This window comes from Silene latifolia, chromosome 10 (genome assembly GCF_048544455.1).
Source record: "Silene latifolia isolate original U9 population chromosome 10, ASM4854445v1, whole genome shotgun sequence".
Lineage (NCBI taxonomy): Eukaryota > Viridiplantae > Streptophyta > Magnoliopsida > Caryophyllales > Caryophyllaceae > Silene > Silene latifolia.
In genome coordinates this window covers 149,827,478-149,849,675 of record NC_133535.1, presented here as the reverse complement: position 1 = coordinate 149,849,675, position 22,198 = coordinate 149,827,478, and the positions used below count along the sequence as shown (strand labels likewise).

General features: G+C 38.7%; 4 protein-coding genes across 5 annotated transcripts; 3 read left to right on the top strand and 1 right to left on the bottom strand.

Annotated features, from left to right (window-relative positions):
- Nucleotides 1-10,359: 10,359 nt before the first annotated feature.
- Nucleotides 10,360-10,926, top strand: LOC141608504 (cell wall / vacuolar inhibitor of fructosidase 1-like). Its single transcript, XM_074427850.1, has one exon. The coding sequence runs from the start codon at nucleotides 10,360-10,362 to the stop codon at nucleotides 10,924-10,926; it is 567 nt and encodes a 188-aa protein (XP_074283951.1).
- Nucleotides 10,927-13,438: 2,512 nt separating this feature from the next.
- On the top strand, nucleotides 13,439-14,002 carry LOC141608503 (cell wall / vacuolar inhibitor of fructosidase 1-like). The gene has a single exon (XM_074427849.1). It carries the CDS (start codon nucleotides 13,439-13,441, stop codon nucleotides 14,000-14,002), a length of 564 nt encoding a protein of 187 aa, XP_074283950.1.
- A 1,796-nt stretch (nucleotides 14,003-15,798) lies between these two features.
- On the bottom strand, nucleotides 15,799-20,859 carry LOC141606339 (uncharacterized). 2 transcript variants are annotated; one of them, XR_012526684.1, is made up of 5 exons: nucleotides 20,664-20,850; nucleotides 19,491-20,205; nucleotides 18,456-18,603; nucleotides 17,037-17,161; nucleotides 15,799-16,389 (listed from the first exon to the last, which is right to left on the bottom strand). XR_012526684.1 is itself a non-coding variant. In XM_074425425.1 (4 exons), exons 2-4 carry the CDS (start codon nucleotides 20,014-20,016, stop codon nucleotides 17,140-17,142), a joined length of 696 nt encoding a protein of 231 aa, XP_074281526.1. In that variant the 5' UTR covers nucleotides 20,017-20,205; nucleotides 20,664-20,859; the 3' UTR covers nucleotides 16,486-17,139. The 2 variants fall into 2 exon arrangements, 1 of the variants encoding a protein (XP_074281526.1); XM_074425425.1 differs by lacking the exon at nucleotides 15,799-16,389 and having other exon boundaries at nucleotides 16,486-17,161; nucleotides 20,664-20,859.
- LOC141608502 (putative invertase inhibitor) lies at nucleotides 16,023-16,409 on the top strand. Its single transcript, XM_074427848.1, has one exon. It carries the CDS (start codon nucleotides 16,023-16,025, stop codon nucleotides 16,407-16,409), a length of 387 nt encoding a protein of 128 aa, XP_074283949.1.
- Nucleotides 20,860-22,198: the final 1,339 nt, after the last annotated feature.

The following is a 22,198-nucleotide window of genomic DNA, read 5'->3' as shown; positions in this document are numbered from 1 at the left end:
AGAGTTCTAACGGAACCAACCAGTCTATGGGCTAGTGTTCTAAAAGCTATGTATTGCAATAACAGATGCGACATTAACATATTTTAGCTCAAACGAAATATGCCTAATGTGTGGGCAGGAATTTCGTCTCAAGTAAAGACTATAGTGCGTGGAACTGCAACAGCTGTGGGCAATGGTAGATGAACATTGTTCTGGGACCATTCTTGGGTGGATGGGGTCTGTTTGTCAGACCATATTATTGCTCCAATTCTGGACGATTGAATAGGTGCAACCGTGAACGATATGTGGTGCGAAAGCAATGGATGGAAATGGGAAAAATTCGCTGACTTGTTACTACAATCGATACTACAGAAAATTGTATCTATATCACTTGTTCCAGTCCCCGACCTAGAGGATACACTATACTGGCAAGGAACTTCTTCGGGTAAGTTTTCCCTCAAGACGGCTCTAGGTTTTTTAACCGAATCAAGCAACTCACAAGCACCTGAAACTCCGCTATGGCGAACCATTTGGAGACTCCCTCTACAACAAAAGATTCGAACATTCTTATGGCTCGCTGCTCATGACCGCTTAATGGTTAATGTCAATCGATTTAAAAGAAATATGGGCGATAATCCGCTTTATCCACGATGCAATGAAGAAGACGAAAAGACTGAACATTTACGCCGCTCTTGTCAGGTATCTCGACATATTTGGTATCTCTTAGGGATTAGTCCCTCTAATAATTTTTTCTTTAATACCCCCTTTACTACATGGCTAACTAAGAATGCGAGTAATGATGTGGAAGTAAACGCGGTGGACTGGCTTCTTATCTTCGCCGTTACTAATTGGTGGATTTGAAAATGGCGAAATAATATTATGTTTGGAAGAGATTGTAACACCCCCATATCCAGAGGAGCCTTAACTAGGCCTTCCTTAGCATATAAGGGCGTTACCATCTCGGTTACCCGAGGAAAGTAGTTACCAAACGTCAATAAAAGAACTATTAAGCTTTATTACAAGTGGTTCAAACCAAAATACAATACTAGGTACAACTCAAAGACTACTCGCTATGACCATCATATCTCGTGAAGACTCGTCCCTGCCCGGACTCCAGCTATCCACAACATCAACACCTGCTAAGACCGACTGCTCACCATAAGGGATCACGGCAGACACATAACAAACAAACAACCAAACAAGGTCAGTACTGAGATAAGACAAGACAATGGTAACTACAATTAACAATACGAACAATGACAACAGTCCCAACTACAATCACAATAATCCAACCAAACCTGTCACTGACTGTCCACTGGACCAGCCCTGCCAGTGGGGGACCGCAGCCGTTCCCACCTAAGCCCCGCTCATCATACGAGCGATAACCCTGTCCCATTAATGTGCACATCCCCTTCCGTGGCGGGTTCCACGAAGGGCGAAACTAGGGCGTGAAGTCACTCCCGCAAGTGACCCCACTCAGCCGAGAACGCATCTCGAGAACATCAACAACAACCACAACCACCACGATACAACAATTATAGCAGACAACCAAACACAACACAGCCACAATATTCGACACACTAGACCATCTACAGAAACTGAGTAGGCGAACCTACCTTTACGCATCCGCAACCAATCCATGCCGACAAACAAAGTATCCAGCGCACAAGCAAAGCCTATTACCATCATGCAAATATCTATTACTACAAGCAAAACCCTAACTATAGAAACAAAGGCACGGATGATGAATATGACATACCTATTAGGGGAAAACTCAGCAAAAGACCGCTACCCGACTCAAGAGACGCTCTCCTAAGGCTCAAGAATCTTCAAAAGGCATCCATGGAGGTTTTGAGGTGAAGGGAAGGGAAAGGGGCGACTGAAGGATAGGAAGAAAGTGGCGGAAGTGGTTTGCGGATTTAACAAAACGCGATATAAAACCCTCGCTGAAAACGCGGTACTCGATCGAGTACCCAACCTACTCGATCGAGTGGCCCCCTACTCGATCGAGTACCCTAAATACTCGATCGAGTAGCCTCTACTCTATCGAGTACCACTCTCAACACGCAGCCCAAACAAGTTTTGGCACACTTTCCTAAGATTACTTCCACTCCCAAGGTCGGTCAACATCGGTCAAAGGGTCCCTAAAAGGGCGGGTATTACAGTCTTCCCCCCTTAAAAAGAACTTCGTCCCCGAAGTTCACCTCACCCAACTCCCGCTTGGGACTCGAGAACAACACCTCACTCATCCTCCCGCTCAACCCACTACTCCCTGGAAACACCATCCCCCCCCCCCCATGTCATCATCATCACCGTCTATACTTATCTCTAAAGACTTTTACTACTATCATGCAAGCACTATTACCGCTAACCGTTACTCTATATACCTATGAAACATCAAGCTCGTCATGCGAATCACCATCTACGATCACCCGACATACGGTACCGATATACAGTATCGACTATCAAACTATCGATCAGGACATGTTTCACATTAATTATCATATGGTACAACCAACGCCACCATGTTACTTGGCAACGTGACTCGAGCACGATTTATCACACTATAACTATTTTTCATGACCGTCCCTTGAAACATACAACCCCTTCACTTTAAATAACTAAAGTAATTCGTTATATCTCAGAAATTTTTGTAACTAAAGCAAAACATAATACCAACAACATTGTAAACAAGCAAGGCATTATTCAAAAACAGCCTTTTTATTCCGCGACATTACTCTTCCCCTCTAAAAAGGAACTTCGTCCCCGAAGTTCGCCACCCTAATATCAACGCGTATTACTTATTATTTGTATCGTGACCTTAAGGGAAACCCTATCATTTGTTGTGGACATTACTCGCTAACTACACATTTGTTAATTTAGAAATCATACGCAAGTCACCGGAATAACTAGTTACCGTTGACAATACACGTTAAAATGATATGCACAAATATAGGCGGAGTTACAACTCCGATAAGTAGATCGTAATGAGGCGTATGCAATATTAAAGTAACAAGAAAATGATTACCGCTTCACTAATCGTTACAACTATGCTTATAAAACTTCAACCACAACTTGCAACATATGAATTAACGGTTTAAAGGTGTTACCACGCACTCACAACTACTTTAAACATTAAACTCGCAATTATAAAACAATTGAACATTTTTAATTTCCAAAAACCCCCTGTAACAGTGCTACTCGATCGAGTAACTAGCGGTACTCAATCGAGTGCCATGCTACTCGATCGAGTGTCTTGGCTACTCGATCGAGTAGCCCGAGATCAGAATGTCTCCTTTCTTCCTTTCCTGCAGCTACTCGATAGAGTGTGGGGTACTCCGTCGAGTACCTGCAGGTCAAGTACTTTTCATAACCCGTCGTAAACCAACATATAACACATGATTGTCACATAAATTGAGTCGGGATGATGCCCCGACTCTCAAAAATCCTGCAAAAGGTTAGAGTAGCAATTCCGGCCTTATGGCCAATCATACAAATCCGACTAAGTCTCAATAATAAAAGGAAATAACTACCAAAGTCTAACAACAATATCACCATCTAACATCAACTACTATCAACAAAGACAAGGACGAGGAGTATCACTCCTCCTGCTGCTGCTCGAACATCACCTCATCATCACCACCACCACCTCCGGCCATGCCCGCACCTGATGAACCCACTCCCGCATCACCTCCTGCTCCTGCTCCCGGGCCCACGTACCATGGGGTCAAGCCACCGTAAGGGAAGGACTGAGGTGCCCCCCATGTCGACTGATCCACCCCGTAGGAATGGAAAACCCCTGTGTAGTCCCCGACTCCGCTCCACCACACCGGATGCGGTCCCTTTGTCCCTATCCCCTGCACGTAGGCCATCTCATGCATGTTTCGGAGTGTCAAAGTAGATGACACTCTCTCCGCCAGGTAACTGGATCGCGTCTCCGGGGTGTCGAGGTAAGGGTAGCATGGAAAAGACTGCTGCTGCTGTGGTGCCGCTGGCTGTGGCCTAGTCTCTGAGGCCCTCTCCCTCACTCGACGTGGTCCTCTCCCCAACCTAGGTCTCTCCACTGCCACGACCGATGCATTCTCCCCCTTCTTCGGCTCTGGCATCACCTCGAGAAGGGTGTCGTCAATGAGATAGGTCCGCAGTGCCGGTGGCGGGGTCATCATCATCCTCCTCCTCCTCGTCGTCGGAGTCCACCGTCACTACAGTCGGCTCCAAGGGCTCCGTGGGTGGAAGGTGCTCAGGGGCTGGAATCTTCATCCAACTCATCCCATACACCCTCCATGCTAGGCTACCGTCAGCCAAGGTCCTCAACCATTTCAGGTCGAGATAGTATTCACGATCCATGGTAGGCACTGGAGTAGCTAGAGGCACGTACGCCGAAGAAGCCTCAAAGGAGGTTAGCTTTTCAGCTAACCGAGTGGCAATGGCACCACAACTCAGGTACCGGGAAGGGGAGGAAGCCATCACGGCAAGAGCAGCACAAACTATGGAAGGAGCATTAAAGACCACTTTCCTGGCCCGCTCCGGGTTCAAGTAGGACATCAGAAGTAACACCTCATGGTTGTTCAGCTTACTGATATCCGGTCGGTCATAGAGGAGGTTCGAGAGAGAACGGAGAAAGACCCTCAAGGTAATATGCTGAACATCATTAATCAGCATGTTGCTCGAGGTGGGAGCTTGCTTCCCAGTCAAGCAAGGCATTAGGCGGCAGACGCCGCACTCAGCTGGAATGTCGGTGATGGAGTCCTTGGGAGGCTTGGCCAACCCAAGGTGAGAGGCAAACAAATCCATGGTCAACAGGAAACTGGTATTCATCAATCTAAACTCAACAGTCTGACCCGCTGGGTCATAGATAAAAGAGCTCATGAACTCCAAGGTAAGAAAAGGGTAAGTGTGCTTCCTCAGCCTATACAAACCCGTAAATCCCAAGGTCTCGAATATGTGACGGACATCCGTCTCTATTTCCAACTCCTCTAACACACTGGTGTCTATACACTTGGTAGGTCTCATTTTGCGTTTTTGTAAGGCTACAAAACGCTCCCTTTGCTTGAAGTCAACAAAAACAACTGTAGGGTATTCGGAGACTGCGGGTACCACAGGTCCACTTCCTTCCCCTAACTCAGGTGGGTTACCCCTCCCCCGTTTGCTTTGGCGGGTTCCAAGGTTCAGTCTCGGCATCTGCTTTAGGTATAAGGTCAAACAATTTGTATAAAACATGTAGGCATATATTCATACGATTTGAGTTCTATATACTTAGCAAGTTCACTAACTCATCAACTAGTTCCATATTTGAAGCACATAAATCATGCCATTAAACTTAGATGCTCAGCTAGGTACACACATTTCATCAAAAGTTCCCTCAATTTTAACATATAGTCTCAGTTTGTAGCCACTTATAAACCGCAATTATGAAAATTTGGCATGTGAACACATATTCTCAGCAATTCGAATATCCTAGCATGCTTCTAAAGGTCGTTCCATTTACATTGCCAATTTCATGTTACTACTTCAAGAGAAAGAATAATTTATGGCATATCATCATCACTTTCATGTTATGTTCAACAACTCAACTAAAATTTGCAGACGGTCTTTACAGCTGTGAAAATTTGGGCATATATTCATCACTCATCGATTCTTTTAGCATAATGAAGTTCAACTCATGCTTATATGTCAATTACAACATCAATTCTTCAATTATAAATCACGAATTTCCACTTAAGGCACTTTTAAGACGGAGTTTTAAGGCAACTTTCTAAGGTAAAATCACCAAAAATCTATCCCCCAACATGATATAAACAATACTTAAGGCTCAATTCTTCCATCTAATCATTGTAAAACACCCAAAAATCGATTTCAATTTTGGAAACCCTAGAAATTTCGGGTTCAATTTTGCAATTTCTAATCTAATTTACAGCAATTAGCCACCAATAAACATGGAAAGAAGGCATGTGAATCATGTTTCAACAATTAAAAGCACCAAATTGATCATTATAATCGAAAATTTCAGATTATCACACTATTTTAACACATTCAAAGTAACAAATCACATAAATTAAGAAGAATAACATACCTTGATTGATTAGTAAGGTAAGAAACGAATTAAACAAAAAAAATCAACCCCAAGAATCACTATTAACCCAAGAGAAAGAGAGGATTTGAGAGGGAATAAGGGATTTGAGAGTGATTTAGGATGGGTGTGTCGAAATATAGAGGAATAAGAAGAAGAAATAGAAAGATGGAGGGTTTTAAGAAAACCCGTAGGAATTACTGCACAGTAACCTACTCGATCGAGTGCCTGTGGTACTCGATCGAGTACCACCCTACTCGATCGAGTAGGGGCTAAATCGTCGAGTGTCTGCAGGAAATTTTCCAAATCCCGACGTTATCGCCCCCTAACTAGATCGAGTGAGGTCTACTCGGTCAAGTAAGCACTCGCACTCGGTCAAGTATAGTTAAGTACTCGATCATAAGTACAAAGTAACTTGAAGATTCCTGCAAAAACAACACCGCGTGTCGATTCCAACTAAGTTCGGAATTCGGCACTCATTATCAAATTCATTCACGTATTACTATTATTAACAAGGTCTACCATATTGCCAACCAAATGAAGCTTATCCTACGTACACTACACCTATTACCCTACTCGGTTTACCTGTTACCGAACCTCCCGTAAACATAATCACGTCATCGTATTAAATTTAAGCTTACTTTATATATTACTACTAAATTGAAACTTTTAACTTACCATTCGTTCATTCTTTCATTTGTCATATAATTGCATAATTTTCATAATAAATGAATCTATCACCTCTCGCATAATGCATACTTTTAAACAACTCATTCGATCATGTCCTATATTCTATCATACGCAATTCACCTTGCATGAATCAAATGTTACGCAGCGGAAAAATTTCGACCATCCTATAAGGCAACAACGCATTACCATACGCTATATCTCGAATTATAATTCACTATACTATAATTACCATCATGTAAGCTACATAAATTTTCGTCACATATCTCATAACCATCATATAAGCTCACTACTCATCCAACGAGCTTCAATAATCTTATCAATAATTACCATACTCGGCCCAAACATTACTATCACACCTCTATTAATTCTAACAAAACTTAACCGGAGGTAGCTCCGGCACAATTAACACACAACGCACACACAGACACACGGACTCCACATTCCCATCCCATGTGACTGGCTTAAGTGTCATGGGGCCAAAATTTTGGAATGAGGGCGCCTACTCACCCAAAATCTAGCATCAGCCGGGGCTCCCATTACACATACACCAGATTCATTTTATTAGACTCTCTACATTCATTATGTTCATTTGTTACAGGTTCCAAAATCGTCGCTCTGATACCACTTTGTAACACCCCCATATCCAGAGGAGCCTTAACTAGGCCTTCCTTAGCATATAAGGGCGTTACCATCTCGGTTACCCGAGGAAAGTAGTTACCAAACGTCAATAAAAGAACTATTAAGCTTTATTACAAGTGATTCAAACCAAAATACAATATTAGGTACAACTCAAAGACTACTCGCTATGACCATCATATCTCGTGAAGACTCGTCCCTGCCCGGACTCCAGCTATCCACAACATCAACACCTGCTAAGACCGATCGCTCACCATAAGGGATCACGGCAGACACATAACAAACAAACAACCAAACAAGGTCAAGATCGAGATAAGACAAGACAATGGTAACTACAATTAACAATACGAACAATGACAAACGCCCCAACTACAATCACAATAATCCAACCAAACTCACATCGATCGTCCACCTGGACCAGACCCCGCGGTGGGGGACCGCAGCCTGCCCACCTAAGCCCCGCTCATCATACGAGCGATAACCCTGTCCCATTAATTTGCACATCCCCTTCCGTGGCGGGTTCCACGAAGGGCGAAACTAGGGCGTGAAGTCACTCCCGCAAGTGACCCCACTCAGCCGAGAACGCATCTCGAGAACATCAACAACAACCACAACCACCACGATACAACAATTATAGCAGACAACCAAACACAACACAGCCACAATATTCGACACACTAGACCATCTACTAAACCGAGTAGGCGAACCTACCTTTACGCATCCGCAACCAATCCATGCCGACAAACAAAGTATCCAGCGCACAAGCAAAGCCTATTACCATCACGCAAATATCTATTACTACAAGCAAAACCCTAACTATAGAAACAAAGGCACGGATGATGAATATGACATACCTATTAGGGGAAAACTCAGCAAAAGACCGCTACCCGACTCAAGAGACGCTCTCCTAAGGCTCAAGAATCTTCAAAAGGCATCCATGGAGGTTTTGAGGTGAAGGGAAGGGAAAGGGGCGACTGAAGGATAGGAAGAAAGTGGCGGAAGTGGTTTGCGGATTTAACAAAACGCGATATAAAACCCTCGCTGAAAACGCGGTACTCGATCGAGTACCCAACCTACTCGATCGAGTGGCCCCCTACTCGATCGAGTACCCTAAATACTCGATCGAGTAGCCTCTACTCTATCGAGTACCACTCTCAACACGCAGCCCAAACAAGTTTTGGCACACTTTCCTAAGATTACTTCCACTCCCAAGGTCGGTCAACATTGGTCAAAGGGTCCCTAAAAGGGCGGGTATTACAGAGATAGTGAAAACCCGAGTCAGCCCCATTTGTTTTTGTGCCAACAATTTGAAATTACGAGACAAGCTTTCAACAACTTCGACATACTTATTCCACCACAAAGACCTTCAAATGTTGATATTTATGTCCGTTGGAATCCGCCACCACATGGTTGGATACTCTTGAACACGGACGGTGCCTTGAAGGGCAATCCAGGACCCGCCGACGGTGGTGGAGTGTTTCAAAATGAGTCAGGTGATTTCGTATCAGCTTATTATTTCTCGTGTGGTATTTGCACATCTATGAAAGTTGAACTCCTTGCCTTACTCGCCGGTTTGGAAAGAGCCAAGGCAATGCACATCCCGCAATTGTTGATCAACATGGACAATTTTCCATGTGTTAAGTTAATTAATGAGGATCAATTAGTAAGTAACAATCTAAAATTTATTGTTGGGAGATACAAAGAGTTGATTCGAAGCACTACTTGGGTGGTGAAGTTGGAGAATGTGTATCGAGAAGCGAATAAAGCAGCGGATTTATTAGCTAATCGAGGAATCAATTCAAGTACCATTCCTACTTATGTAGATGTCCCTTTTAATGAGCTACGTACTATCCTTCGAGAAGACGTTTTTGGGGTAGCTATTCCTCGTGTAATAGCCAATAGTTAGTTGTATCGGGGCTTTGCCCCTCTTTAGCACAAAAAAAAAAAAAAAAAAAAAACTCAGACCATAAATAATTAAATACTCCACAAAATTGCTTTAGAAAAGCTAGTGGGACATGAAGGTGTTGCTTGATGTGTTGGTTGCGGGATATGAATGGGAATCGAGTCATCACGCTGTCACTTATGTTTAGTAGTTCCTTCAGTGGTTGCAAAGTTGTAATCCTTTGTTGTGTTTGTATAACCTGTATGAAACATTTAATAAATGTTTTGTTATTGTTTATTTGATATACTTACCTCGGCAACTGAGATGGTAACGCCCTTACTTAATGGGGAAGGTCTTGTTAAGGCTCCTTGGTAAGTAGGGGTGTTACACATGTATTGTGTGGGATGTATACTAGTTATAGATTGAAAGTGTAAAGAAAAAGATAAAATAAGATATGTTACCTTATTTATTTCCAATAGGTCTTATGAGAGACCGTCTTCCACTAAATTAGTGGGAAACATAACAGGGAAAAAAGAAAATCAATAACATCCTCACCCCATTATGTGAGAGGTCTCTCAATAACGCTCTCTCAATAACGCTATTGAGAGACTGTCTCTCAGAAGTTTTTGTGATTTCTTAAATGCTACCCTAGGTAGTTTCATTTCATGCATGCAGCTTATTTGGTTAAATAAGTTATTTAACACACTTGTAAAAGAAAAATTAAGGTACTAAAAATTTGATCAAATAAGCTATTTTGCTCGAGTAAACTACTTGACATACATATCTTGCCAAATGGCCTTAACTAAGCGAGAGGCTTGCAAAAAATCAATGCAAGTGGTCATAATATGAGATTACAACGATTTTTTTAAATTATTCGTGAAAGGAAAAATATAATCCTATCAAACTTTATAGGAAGCAAATGCGATTGATACTAATCGAAAAAAATCTTAATACTAATTTAGATATGCGGATCCTATAACAATTTAAACACATCAATGAACTATAAATTAAAAGATAAATAGTTCTAAATTTTCACAATTTAAAACAGAAATTAGTTTTACCTTTTAACAATTCTTAGTCTCACAAATATCCAATTTACAAAATGGAGAAAACTTTATCATGTTTTATTTTCTTCTCTTTGATTGCATATAACATCCTCTTTGCAAAAGCACAAACAAACCCAGTTAATCTAATTGATTTTACGTGCAAACAAACACCCGACTACAACTTATGCGCCTCGACTTTAAACAGCGATCCAAGGAGTCGCTCTGCAAAAGATATGAAAGCTCTAGCGACCATTTTAGTGGATCACGTGAACGACAAAGCTAGTTCGACCCGACTCCACATTGCAACTCTTTTCATGGACCCAAAAACCGACTCAAATACCAAACTATATCTTGACCAATGTGTTACAAGGTATGATAAAATTTTGAGCTATTGGATTCCAAATGCTAAAACAAGCATGGCGAATGATGATTATAGTAAAGCTCAAGAATACATTGATGCTCTTCCGACGACTATTGAGTTGTGCGAAAGGAATTTCGAGTTTTTGGGGCATGTCAAGTCGCCTATAACTAATGATAGTAAGGCCATGGATGATATTGCTAAAGTCGCGATTGCGGTTGTGACCTATAAGATGATGCACCCTGCTCCTCCGTCGATGAACTGAGAAAGCAAGTAATTGAACTAGTACTTAAAAATGAAAAATTGTCAAAAGTGTATTAAGATTAGAATCTAAGGTTCTTAACTTTCAACATTTTTGAATGATATATTGAATGGTACTATGTGTTGGAATTTAGTATGACTAATTACACATATAAACAATTTGATTTCGATATTAACAAAAATTATTTAAAAAATGTCGATCATATTATCAGAGGCGTCTTAAAATAAATGGAGGCTCGGTGTATCGTGAAAAAATGAGACCCTAAATATGTACGTATAAGGGATGTTTGTTTCAACTCATAAAGGTATGAGGTATGAGTTTGGAATGAGCCAAACTCGTACTTTGTGTTTGTTTGGCAAAATTAAGGGTTTCACACCCATATCAGGTGAGCATGTGATTGATACCCATGAATATCAATATTAATAAAAACAAAACTATGAGAAAACCTTATATGGAAAATTATAAATGAAATTTTTTTAATACTTATTTGATCAAATCTTTATTTACATGATTTTACGATATTAAAAATAATTATTTTAAAAGTTGTATTTTAGATGATTTTTTTACCTTTGATTAAGTTCAACCTCATTCCATCCATCTTTTACAACTCTCAAAAAAAAAAAACTCATTCCATCCAAAACTAAACCAAACATCAGGTATGAAGAATCAAGTTCCAAACCCATATCATCGGGGTATGATTCTTGATTCCAAACTAATACCTACGCGCGAAACAAACGTCCCCTAAGTGTAATACATGTCGAGGTTTGTATTAAATTTTATCAGTAAAGCTTATAAATTCAGTGGTCAAAACCGGAGGCCCGATTTCGCCGCCCGTGGTCGCCCGGCTCGGGGTATTAGACGCCCTGCATATTGGGGGTGTTTGGTAAATGGGAGTTTTAATATGATTGACCAGTCAATATGCTAATTTTAGTGTTTGGTAAACAGCATATTTGGGGTCAATATGCTGCTTAACCCAACATATTGGTTAGCATATTCTAAATTAGGAAATTTTACTACATTTTACAAAAGAAAAACTAATAATCTACTAATCGTAATCTGCCAGCTACCAAACACTCAAATTAATTCTGCTAATTATAATATCTTAGTCGAACCTGTTGTTAAAATATGTCATTTATAATCTGCCGTTGCAATCTGCTTATGTTGAAATTAATCCGCTATTTACCAAACAGGGTCATTATATTTTGAGGCCTGAAGTATCATTTTTGTGAAAAAAGACATTTGCACTTTGTTTTTGCCATATTGGCCGTATTATTTATACTTGTTTCATTCCATTTTTTTCGTTTTACTTACTTTTTTTGGGATAGTTTAAAAAAAAAGTAAGAAAGTTACAATTTTATCTTTGACTTGAGGATAATTGGAAGAATTACTTTTTTACATACGTACTTTACTTTTTTTCACATAAATTTTGTCATTAGCTTTCCGTATACTACCTTTTTCACCAAAAACCTAGTCAAATCAACTCGTATATCAATTTTTTTTCCTAAAATCTTATCTAAGGCTCCGTTTGGCACGACACTTCAGGTAGCTTATTTGACCAAAGTAGCTTATTTGACCAGAATTTCAGCTACCTGATTTTTTTGCAAGTGTTTGACAAGTAACTTATTTGGTCAAATAAGGTACATACCTGAAATGAAATGCTACCTCAGGTAGCATTTAAGAAATCCGGTACCTGAAATGACTTATTTTCCATTTTTTACCCCTTTATTCTATAATATTAAATAATTTTCATATATTTTTACGTCATTTTACCAAAATCGGCTACCTTTTCAGCTAGTTTGCCAAACACATTTTTATATAATCAGTTACCTTATGAGCTCCTAATTTTCAGCTACCTTATCAGTTACTTTTTCAAGTTTCAATTAGCTTTTCAGTTTTCAGCTACCTTTTCAGGTAGTTTTGCCAAACAGAGCCTAATTGCTAAATTTAGAACGCGACAATCAATTTGAAATGGACAAATGTGTGTCATAAAGACATATATTATTAACATAAATATGAAAAAACTTACAAAATATTCTCAAGAGATATTCAAAGATAAACTTATTTTAAACTAATGAGAATGTCTTGAAAATCTTTCCACATTTAGGTTATTAATGTGTGCTCTTACGACATACGTTACAAAACCGCTAGTTTTGTAAATTATTCAAAAAAGGAAAATATACCTCTACCAAACTTAATAGGAAGCAAATGGGATCCATACTAAAGGGAAAAAATCTCCTTAATGCTAATATAGATATTCAGATCCTCTAACAAATATAGCACATCAATAAACTCAGGTCATACCCATCTACAATAGGTGGATAACATTATAATTCAAACCAACGGAAGGTGAATAAACTCAGGTCATAAATAATTAAATACTTCACAAGATTGCTTTGGGAAATTTCACCCAAATTTTAACGAGGGAATCCACCTTTGCGGATCAATTTGTGTAAACTATAAATTGAATGATACATAGTTCTATTATTTTGACAATTTTAAACATCTAGTTTACAAAATGGAGAAAACCTTAACATGTGTTGTTTTTTTGTGTTTGATAGCCTATAACATCATCTTTACCAAAGCACAAACAAAGGCAGTTAATCTAATTGATTTTACTTGCAAACAAGCACCTGACTATAACATATGCGCTTCGATTTTAAACAGCGATCCAAGGAGTCGGTCTGCACAAGATATGAAAGCTCTAGCCACCATTCTAATGGATCACGTGAACGACAAAGCTAGGTCGACTCAACACCACATAGAAACTCTTTTCAACGACCCAAAAACCGACTCAAAAACCAAAATAAATCTTCGCTATTGTATTGGAAGCTATGGGATGATTGTGGGAACTTGGATTCAAGCTGCTAAAGCAAAAATAGCGAATAATGAATATAGCAGAGCCAAAGATTACATTTATTCTATTCGGCTCAGCGTTGAGATGTGCGAGAGGAATTTCGCGTGGTTGGGGCATATCAAGTCGCCCATAACCGATGATAGTAAGGCTGTGGATGATATTGCTATAGCCGTTAATGGAGTTGTGACCTATAAGATTACGCACCCTTCTCCTCCGATGAATTGAGATGCAAGTAATAGAATTGTTACATGATAATCATAATTTGTCAAAAGTGTATTAAGATTAGAATCTAAAGTTCGTTAACTTTGAAGTTTCAAGATGTTTGAATGATAAAATGAATTGTATTTCTAAAATATAGCAAGTATTTTTTTTTTCTTGTACGGAAATCAAATGAAAAACACAAATACTACTGTATTAGAGCAAGTCCAATGGAAAGCTAGTTTCAACTAACTTACCATTGCCATATCATATTTTAAACTACAATTATTTTGAGCTACCAAACAATTACAATGGTTTAGCTTAACATTTATACTAGCTTGAATAATGGAATTATGCCCAACTAAATTATTATTGGTTGTTTTTTGTTGTAAGGCCATTTAAGCTACTAGCTTAATGAAGCTAGTAACTTAAACTAACCAAGCTTATATGGCAAACTCCAATGGTGTAGCAACTAGCTTGTAATTTCTAAAAATTGCAAACAAATTCCTAAGTTATACCATTGGATTTGCTCTTATACAACTGCTCCTACAAGAACCACCACAACCAATTTACTTAATAGCTTTATTTTATTATTTTTTTTTGTGCATAAGAGGGATGAAGCCCCAAACTAGGGGTGGTCATCAGTGCGGGTCGGCCGAGTCCGGGCCGGGTCAAGGTTTGGGAGACCCAAAACCGGCTCGGTCGGGGTCGAGTCGGGGCGGGTTGAGCGCGGGGCGGATTGGGGTTGGGGCGGGCCGGGGCGAGTCAAAAGTGACCCGTGATATGGGTTTATGGGCGGGTCCGGGTTTGACATTTGGAGACCCGGAACCGGCCCGGATATAGGGCGGGTTGGGCTAGGTCAGACGGGCCGGTTTCATCTACGTGTCACGGGCAGGACGTGTCCGGATTAGCAAGGCCGACCCGCACTAATGACCAGCCCTACAGCCTACCCCAAACTAACTAACTAAAAAAATGAGGGAGAGCAACTCCCAAAAAGTCTTCATGAGGAATAATAGAGAGAAGGTCTGGAGGAGGCGCATCCAGAACAATAACAACGAATGAAATGAAAATCCTTAAGTCAATTGGCAGCTCAGTTTGCCTCTCTATAAGAATTATTTATCTTCACCACTCTTTTTTCCAATATAATGAGTTCTCATGAGATATTCTGATGAGTCCTAAAAACACACATTAATAACATAAACGTGAAAAAATTTAAAAGATATTCTCAAGTTATTTATGTGTGACTTTAAGACACACGTTAGAAAAACCATAATTTTTGTAAATTATTCACGAAAGAAAAAATATCCCTCTACCAAATTTAATAGGAAGCAAATGAGATCTATACCAATCGAAAAAGATCTCAATACTAATTTAGACATGCAGATCCTCAAACAAATAAAGCACATCAATGAACTTTAAATTGAAAGACACATAGTTCTATTATTTTCACAATTTTTAACAGAAATTAGTTTTACCTCTTAACAATTCTCAACATCATAAATATCTAATTTAATCAAATAAACTATTTTGCTCGAATAAACTACTAAAAATATCTTGCCAAATAGCTTTAATTAAGCGAGAGGCTTGCGAAAAATCAATGCAAGTGGTCATAATATGAGATTATGACGATTTTTGTAAATTATTCGTGAAAGGAAAAATACTCCAATCAAACTTAATAGGAAGCAAATGCTATTGATACTAATCGAAAAAAGATTTTAATACTAATTTAGATATGCGGATCGTATAACAATTTAGACACATCAATGAACTATAAATTGAAAGATAAATAGTTCTAAATTTTCACAATTTAAATAAGAAATTAGTTTTACCTTTTAACAATTCTTAGCCTCACAAATATCCAATTTACAAAATGAAGAAAACTTTATCATGTGTTATTTTCTTCTCTTTAATTGCATATAACATCATCTTTACTAATGCACAAACAAACGCAGTTAATCTAATTGATTTTACTTGCAAACTAACACCCAACTACAACTTATGCGCCTCGAGTTTAAACAGCGACCCAAGGAGTCGCTCCGCAACAGATATGAAAGCTCTAGCAACCATTTTAGTAGATCACGTGAACGACAAAGCTAGGTCGACCCGACTCCACATTGCAACTCTTGCCAACGACCCAAAAACCGATGCCAAAACCAAACAATATCTTCAGCAGTGTGTTGGACTGTATGATCAGATTTTGGGACACTGGATTCCAGCCGCTAAAGCAAAGATGGCGGATAATGATTATAGCAGTGCCCAAGATTACATTGATGTTGTTCCGAGCAATGTTGAAATGTGCGAGAGGAATTTTGATTGGTCTGGGCATGTCAAGTCGCCCATAACCCCCGATAGTAAGGCCATTGATGATCTTGCTAAAGTCGCTATTGCCATTGTGAAGTATAAAACTACGCACCCTGCTCCTCCGATGAATTGAGATACAAATAATGGAATTTTTACATGATAAATACAATTTGTCAAAAAGTAATCCGAACTATTCCAATGTACTATTCCAATGTAAGACGCCACTGAAACTTGCGTAATAATAACAAAAACACAACCTTTGTCGCGGTAGTTACAACAGCTAAATCGTAACACCATAAACTGGATAACTAAAGAAAATGGCAGCAAAAAGATTAAGGTCGCGGTGTTATTTTCCATTACTAAACTGATAATTCCCACAAACGCAAGGGACAACTTACAACTGCACTATTTACACATTCAAAATAAAAAAAGGTAAAACAATTTCATCGTTGAAGTGGTTTAGAAATATCGGGCTTGCAAATGGCCAACGGGCACTTTCAGAGGCCGTCGGACTGGCGGTCTGTGGGAATCGTCCTATACTCTCAGCCAAGTAGCCAACCACTCTGCTCTCATGTTCTGTTCTACTAGTCTATAACAAGGTTTTGCGGAGGGGAATGGGATAACAAGGTTTACTAGTCTATAAGACTATAACAAGGTTTTGCGGAGGGGAATGGGATAACGAATAAATTAGCAATTCATTTTAGAAGGCAAAATAAGAACTAAAAACAGTAATAAAATGTGAGATTTCAGAGCTGGCTACCTAACAGACGCGGAACCAGGTCCATTGAGACTGGCTACCAATGACAGTGAGTAATGCTGGCCCCACTTCAGACAAGTAAATCGCTTCCCGGACATTTGTTGTTTTACAGGTTCAAGCTGAAATTCCTGAGACATAATAGACTTCGTAAAAAACTGTAGGCTGCTTCTCAGTGTCTTTCACTTCCTACTGAAGCTATTGAACAAGAGAAACAAAAGCAAGCGCAGGAAAATTACAACATTAACTCGGAGAGTCTGAGCCTATGGTTCACGCGTATGGCACAGTATGGGACTGTAAGATGTACGCAGCCCTACTTAACCTTGCGTTTTCTTAGCGTCATAAGGTTGATCCAATATGACCCATAATAAGTTTTTCATCATGAAATACATCGACACTCAATTTCACGATACAGGAAGCATAGAGTATAGACTCTAGCGAGTCATTTTTTTTTTGTTACTAAAATAAAATGTGAAAGTTGTTAGCCGACCTCTGCTGTAGAAGGATTTCTGGAACTGAATTTCAGAACATTTTAGAAATGCAGGTAACTAATAGTCTCCTTTATTGAAAGCCAAACATTAAATCCAACATTGGCTCAAATGGGACTAAGCCATAATCACAGGAAGCATTAGAGAAGCAATCTGAACCAAAGATGAAGAATTGAGACCCGAAAAATCTTTTCTATGATCAAGAATATTATGTGTCAGAACGAGAAGCAACAGTACGCAACATGAAATGAACTCCAGCAAAAATCTCGGTTAATAATTCGTTAAAGGAAAAATACCCCTACCAGACTTAATAGGAATCAAATTGTATCAGTCTCGAGAAATATCAATCCAAAAGATTTCCTTTACACTAATTTAGATGAGCAGATCCTGTAACTATTAAAGCACATAATTTGAACATTAAATTGAAACAATACTCACAATTTCGAAACAGAAACAGTTTATCTAAATTAAAAGGTACTACACTGTGTGGCACCACCAGCTTGTACTAAAACTTGCTCGGTATAAACAAAAGCGCAATCTATGATGCGGCAGTTATGAATCTTACAATAGCTAACATGAAACACCATGAACCAGATAAATAAAGAGACCAGTAGCCGAAAGAGAAGGTCGCAGTAAAAAAATTCATTACTAAACTGTATCATTCCCACAACAAGGGACAACTGCACTATTTACACACTAAAAATAAAAGAACTCCGAGTGCTTTTACGAAACGTTGGGCTCACAATGGTCCAATAGGAATTTTTAGAGACCGCCACACTATGAATTTCATCCTATACTCAGCCAACCATTCTGCGATCTTGTTCCGTTCTATCCACACCAAAAACCTGCTTCACTAGTCTACAGTATTGTTTTGGAGGGTGGAATGCGACAAGGAATAAATTAGCAATACAACTCATAAGATTTCGAAGTTAACTACCTAGGAGATTCAGAATCAGCTACGTTGAGGTTGGCTACGGATGACACTGAGTACTGCTGAACAGAGATAATCCTATGCTGCTTTGCGATGTCAGACAGGTACTGCGTTTCCCTGATATTTGTTGTTGTACTGGTTCTAGATGAAATTCCTGCAACATAAAAACTTTGCTGCATCTCAATCCCTTTCACTTAAAGAATGTCCAGTGCATGGTTTGATATCAAGAGTCAAGACGGAGATAGGGTTTCATAATTTTGCACACAAAAGCTTATATGGAACAGTCTTACATCAAAGATGAATAAATTAATCATACAAGTTAAATGAGGAAAAGTAAGCATTTGGGAGTGTGTTTCACATACAAGACTGTCTCCTACAAAACTTAATGTACTTTAAAACATAAAACTAGATAGAACACTATGCCCTTAATAAGCTGAAGCGTCAATAATCAAAAGAAGTCAGATCAGCATTGTAAAATTAGCGTGTGCTTCATTTCGCCTGTCACAAAGGTGAACTGTAGCTACTTGAACGGGAAATGGGAACAACGGGGACAAAAATACACCAAAATTACCCTGAAGCCACAATGGCTCCACCGACCACAGTTGGCAGGGCAAGGGAGGGTTGAATGTTTGCAGCTTTACCCTATTTTCTTAATGCAATGGTCGTTTACGTATGACCCATGATGAAAATCGTGTCAAGAAATGCATCTACACTCTGTTACTTTACAAGAAGCATAAAGAGTTTAGCGAGACATTTTGCTCCATCGCCCAATCGGAAATGGAAACAACATCATTTCTTAAGAAAACAAAAAAAAAGTGAAAGTGGCAAGTAATTCTGGAATGTAGGAGGAATTTTAGATGCAAATTTCAGAAGAATACCAAAATTCAGTCCACTAATAGTCTCTTTCACTGAATTTCAAATATCAAATCTATAATTGACTTGTATAGTTGTATATCACCAATTCACAATCACAGAAGTTCCGAGTAAGCTAGACAAACCAAGGACTAGGGCATATTCAAAATGATGTTTTAAGCAATTTACCTTGAAAAAATAGAACCAGACAGAACAAAATAGTGAGCAACGTGGCAAACAACTGATTCTTCAAGGACCGTGGCCTTGATTCTTTCGCCTTCTTCAATGCCTTCATACGTTCAACTCTCGCACGCTTAACCCTAGCAAGCTCATGAAGTTCCTTAATCAATTTCTGATCAGCTGAATCCAATGATAACCCTCTGGGCGGTCTAGGGGGTTTTGGATGCTTCTTAGCACTTATCGCCTTACCTTTCTCCTTAACCACTTTCCTCCCAACACCTCTACTACTTTTTTCTACAACCAATCTCACACTCTCCAATTGATCATCACTACTAGAATCAATTGACGATATCTCCATATCTTCGTGAATAACCGTCTCATTACCACGTTCTAGCCGACCGTTTTTAGCACCCTCACATTCCAACTCCTTCATCATAAAATTATTTCCATACACTTCACCCTTTTCAATATCACCCTCAAAGTCAAAGTATCCGTCTTTCGAAGTCACATTATAAGTATCCATCATGACACCCATCAAACTTAATCACTAAAAACACAATTCTTAACTCATTTACTTGAACTTTCTTAAATTTTTTAACATAAACCCATAAATTATAATTTAATAATTATACCAAAGATCCAAACTACAAACAATCTCCAACCTCTAAATTACTATTTAAATCAAAGATTGCGTCTTTCTTCAATATAATGTTGGCGGAATACCCTGCAATTTAATTGAACAGAAACCCACAAATTATAAATTAATTATACAAAAGATTCAAACTTTAATTAATTTGTACCCTGTAAATTATAATTTAAACCAAAGGTTGCGTCTTTCTTCACTAATCACTACAATGTTGGCACAAAACACTGCAATTAATTTAAATTACTCAAAATTGAAGCAATCAATGTAAAACCCACATAGAAAAATCAGGGAAATTTCCTCTAAACAACATAAAAGCTAATAAGACGTCTCACAACCCCGTTTCCATTTCAACATTATTTAAATCGGGTGTGAGTCGTCACAACTACAAGTAAGAATTGGTGAGCTAATAAAGGTCTAAAGTTTGCAAATGGGAACAATAAATGGTACAAAAAGAGGATGAAAACAAAAGGTAAATCAATTTAAATAAGATATAAATTGAGATTAGGAGTAGTTAATTATATAAATAGTAACTTTACCTGTTGAGGAAAGAAAGAAGCTGCAGATCCAAAGCAGACAAGAACTCAGTAAAGAGTGTGAAAGAAAGAGAAAAAAATGGTGGGTAATAAATTGGATTTTTCAAGAAAAATTAGATAAGTGTGAATGAAACCCATGATTTTGAATGTTGGTTTTAGAGTGAGGAATACAAACTTTCTTGGTTTTTTTAAAGGAGTTAGTACAATTTACAACTTAGCGACATTTTATAAAATTTAGGACACGAGATACGTTATTTAAATTAAGAATATATATTTTATAGTTATAATTAACGTATTATTTTGCTTTTGTAAATGTATTTGATATTAAATTTAAATAATTGATGTAGGTATTCGACACATTTAGGCGTGTCCGACGAGTATCGGTGTCCGACACGGGACGACTGGTTTGAAGGAGTTTTCGTACTACCTAGCAACTTAGGAGTGACAAGGGTGAATAAGGTATGAGCGGAGTTTGATTTCAAGTTATGAGTATTATGTCGTATGACTTTTTAAGTTAATTGACATTTATTTTTAAAGCTAAAAATAGAATTAAAAGGAATTAAAAATGTTAAATAGTTGCCTATTGTATGATCAATTAGTTGTTTTATGGAGTACAAATATTGATTTCCTTCTTTTTTTTTTTTTTTTTTTGACAAAGGTGTACTTATATTTTATAAATATAAACAAGATGACTTACAGTAGACTGCTAACAAACCAGGTTTCATTACAATTTAAGAAAAGCTTAACATGACTAAAACTATTAGAAACAGCTATCGGGACTATAGGCGTGTCACTTTTGTAAAGCAACTGTAGAAGTTTGTCGTTGCTGACTTTGAACAGCACCGTTTGAAGTCTACGAGAGGAGGCGTAAGTCATAGCCTCCAGTAGAGCTATGATGGTAGCTTGAAGATGAGAGTTGCATAAACAGTCCGTACAATCGTGAAGAACACGATTGTTGTAGCGAATCTGAAAGGAACAAGATGACATATATTTGTTGAAAGCAGCAGCTATAACGAAGCAGTGGTAAGAGTGTTGTAAAACAGAGAAAGAGGGGCAGGACGCTGGCCGTTTAGAAGTTATAATAACATTCTCCGGTGGCGGAACCGAAAGCAAGTCATGACGTGAAGTCGCTCGGTCGTCATGTATAATAGCAACAGGGTTGACAGGGGAAGCTTTAAAAATAACATTATTCCTGTGATTCCAAATAGCCAAAAGTAGAAGCGTAAAGTGTATCTGTGCGCAAGAATCATCCGCATCAGTATGAGATAAATACCTGAAGATATTTTGGAACCACGAATGAAAAGGTACATTAGAGGTAGACTCCGTTCGAACTCCAAGGTGACTAGCAAACCAAACTCTTTTGATGACTTCACAATCTCGGAAAAGATGGCTCATAGTTTCAGAACTCGTGCGGCAGAAACAACAAACAGGGCTAATAACCAAACCCCTTCTAATTAACACATCCGAAGTAGGTAAAATCTGATGGGCCATTTTCCACAGGAAAATCTTAATGTGAGGTTGACATGGCATATTCCAAA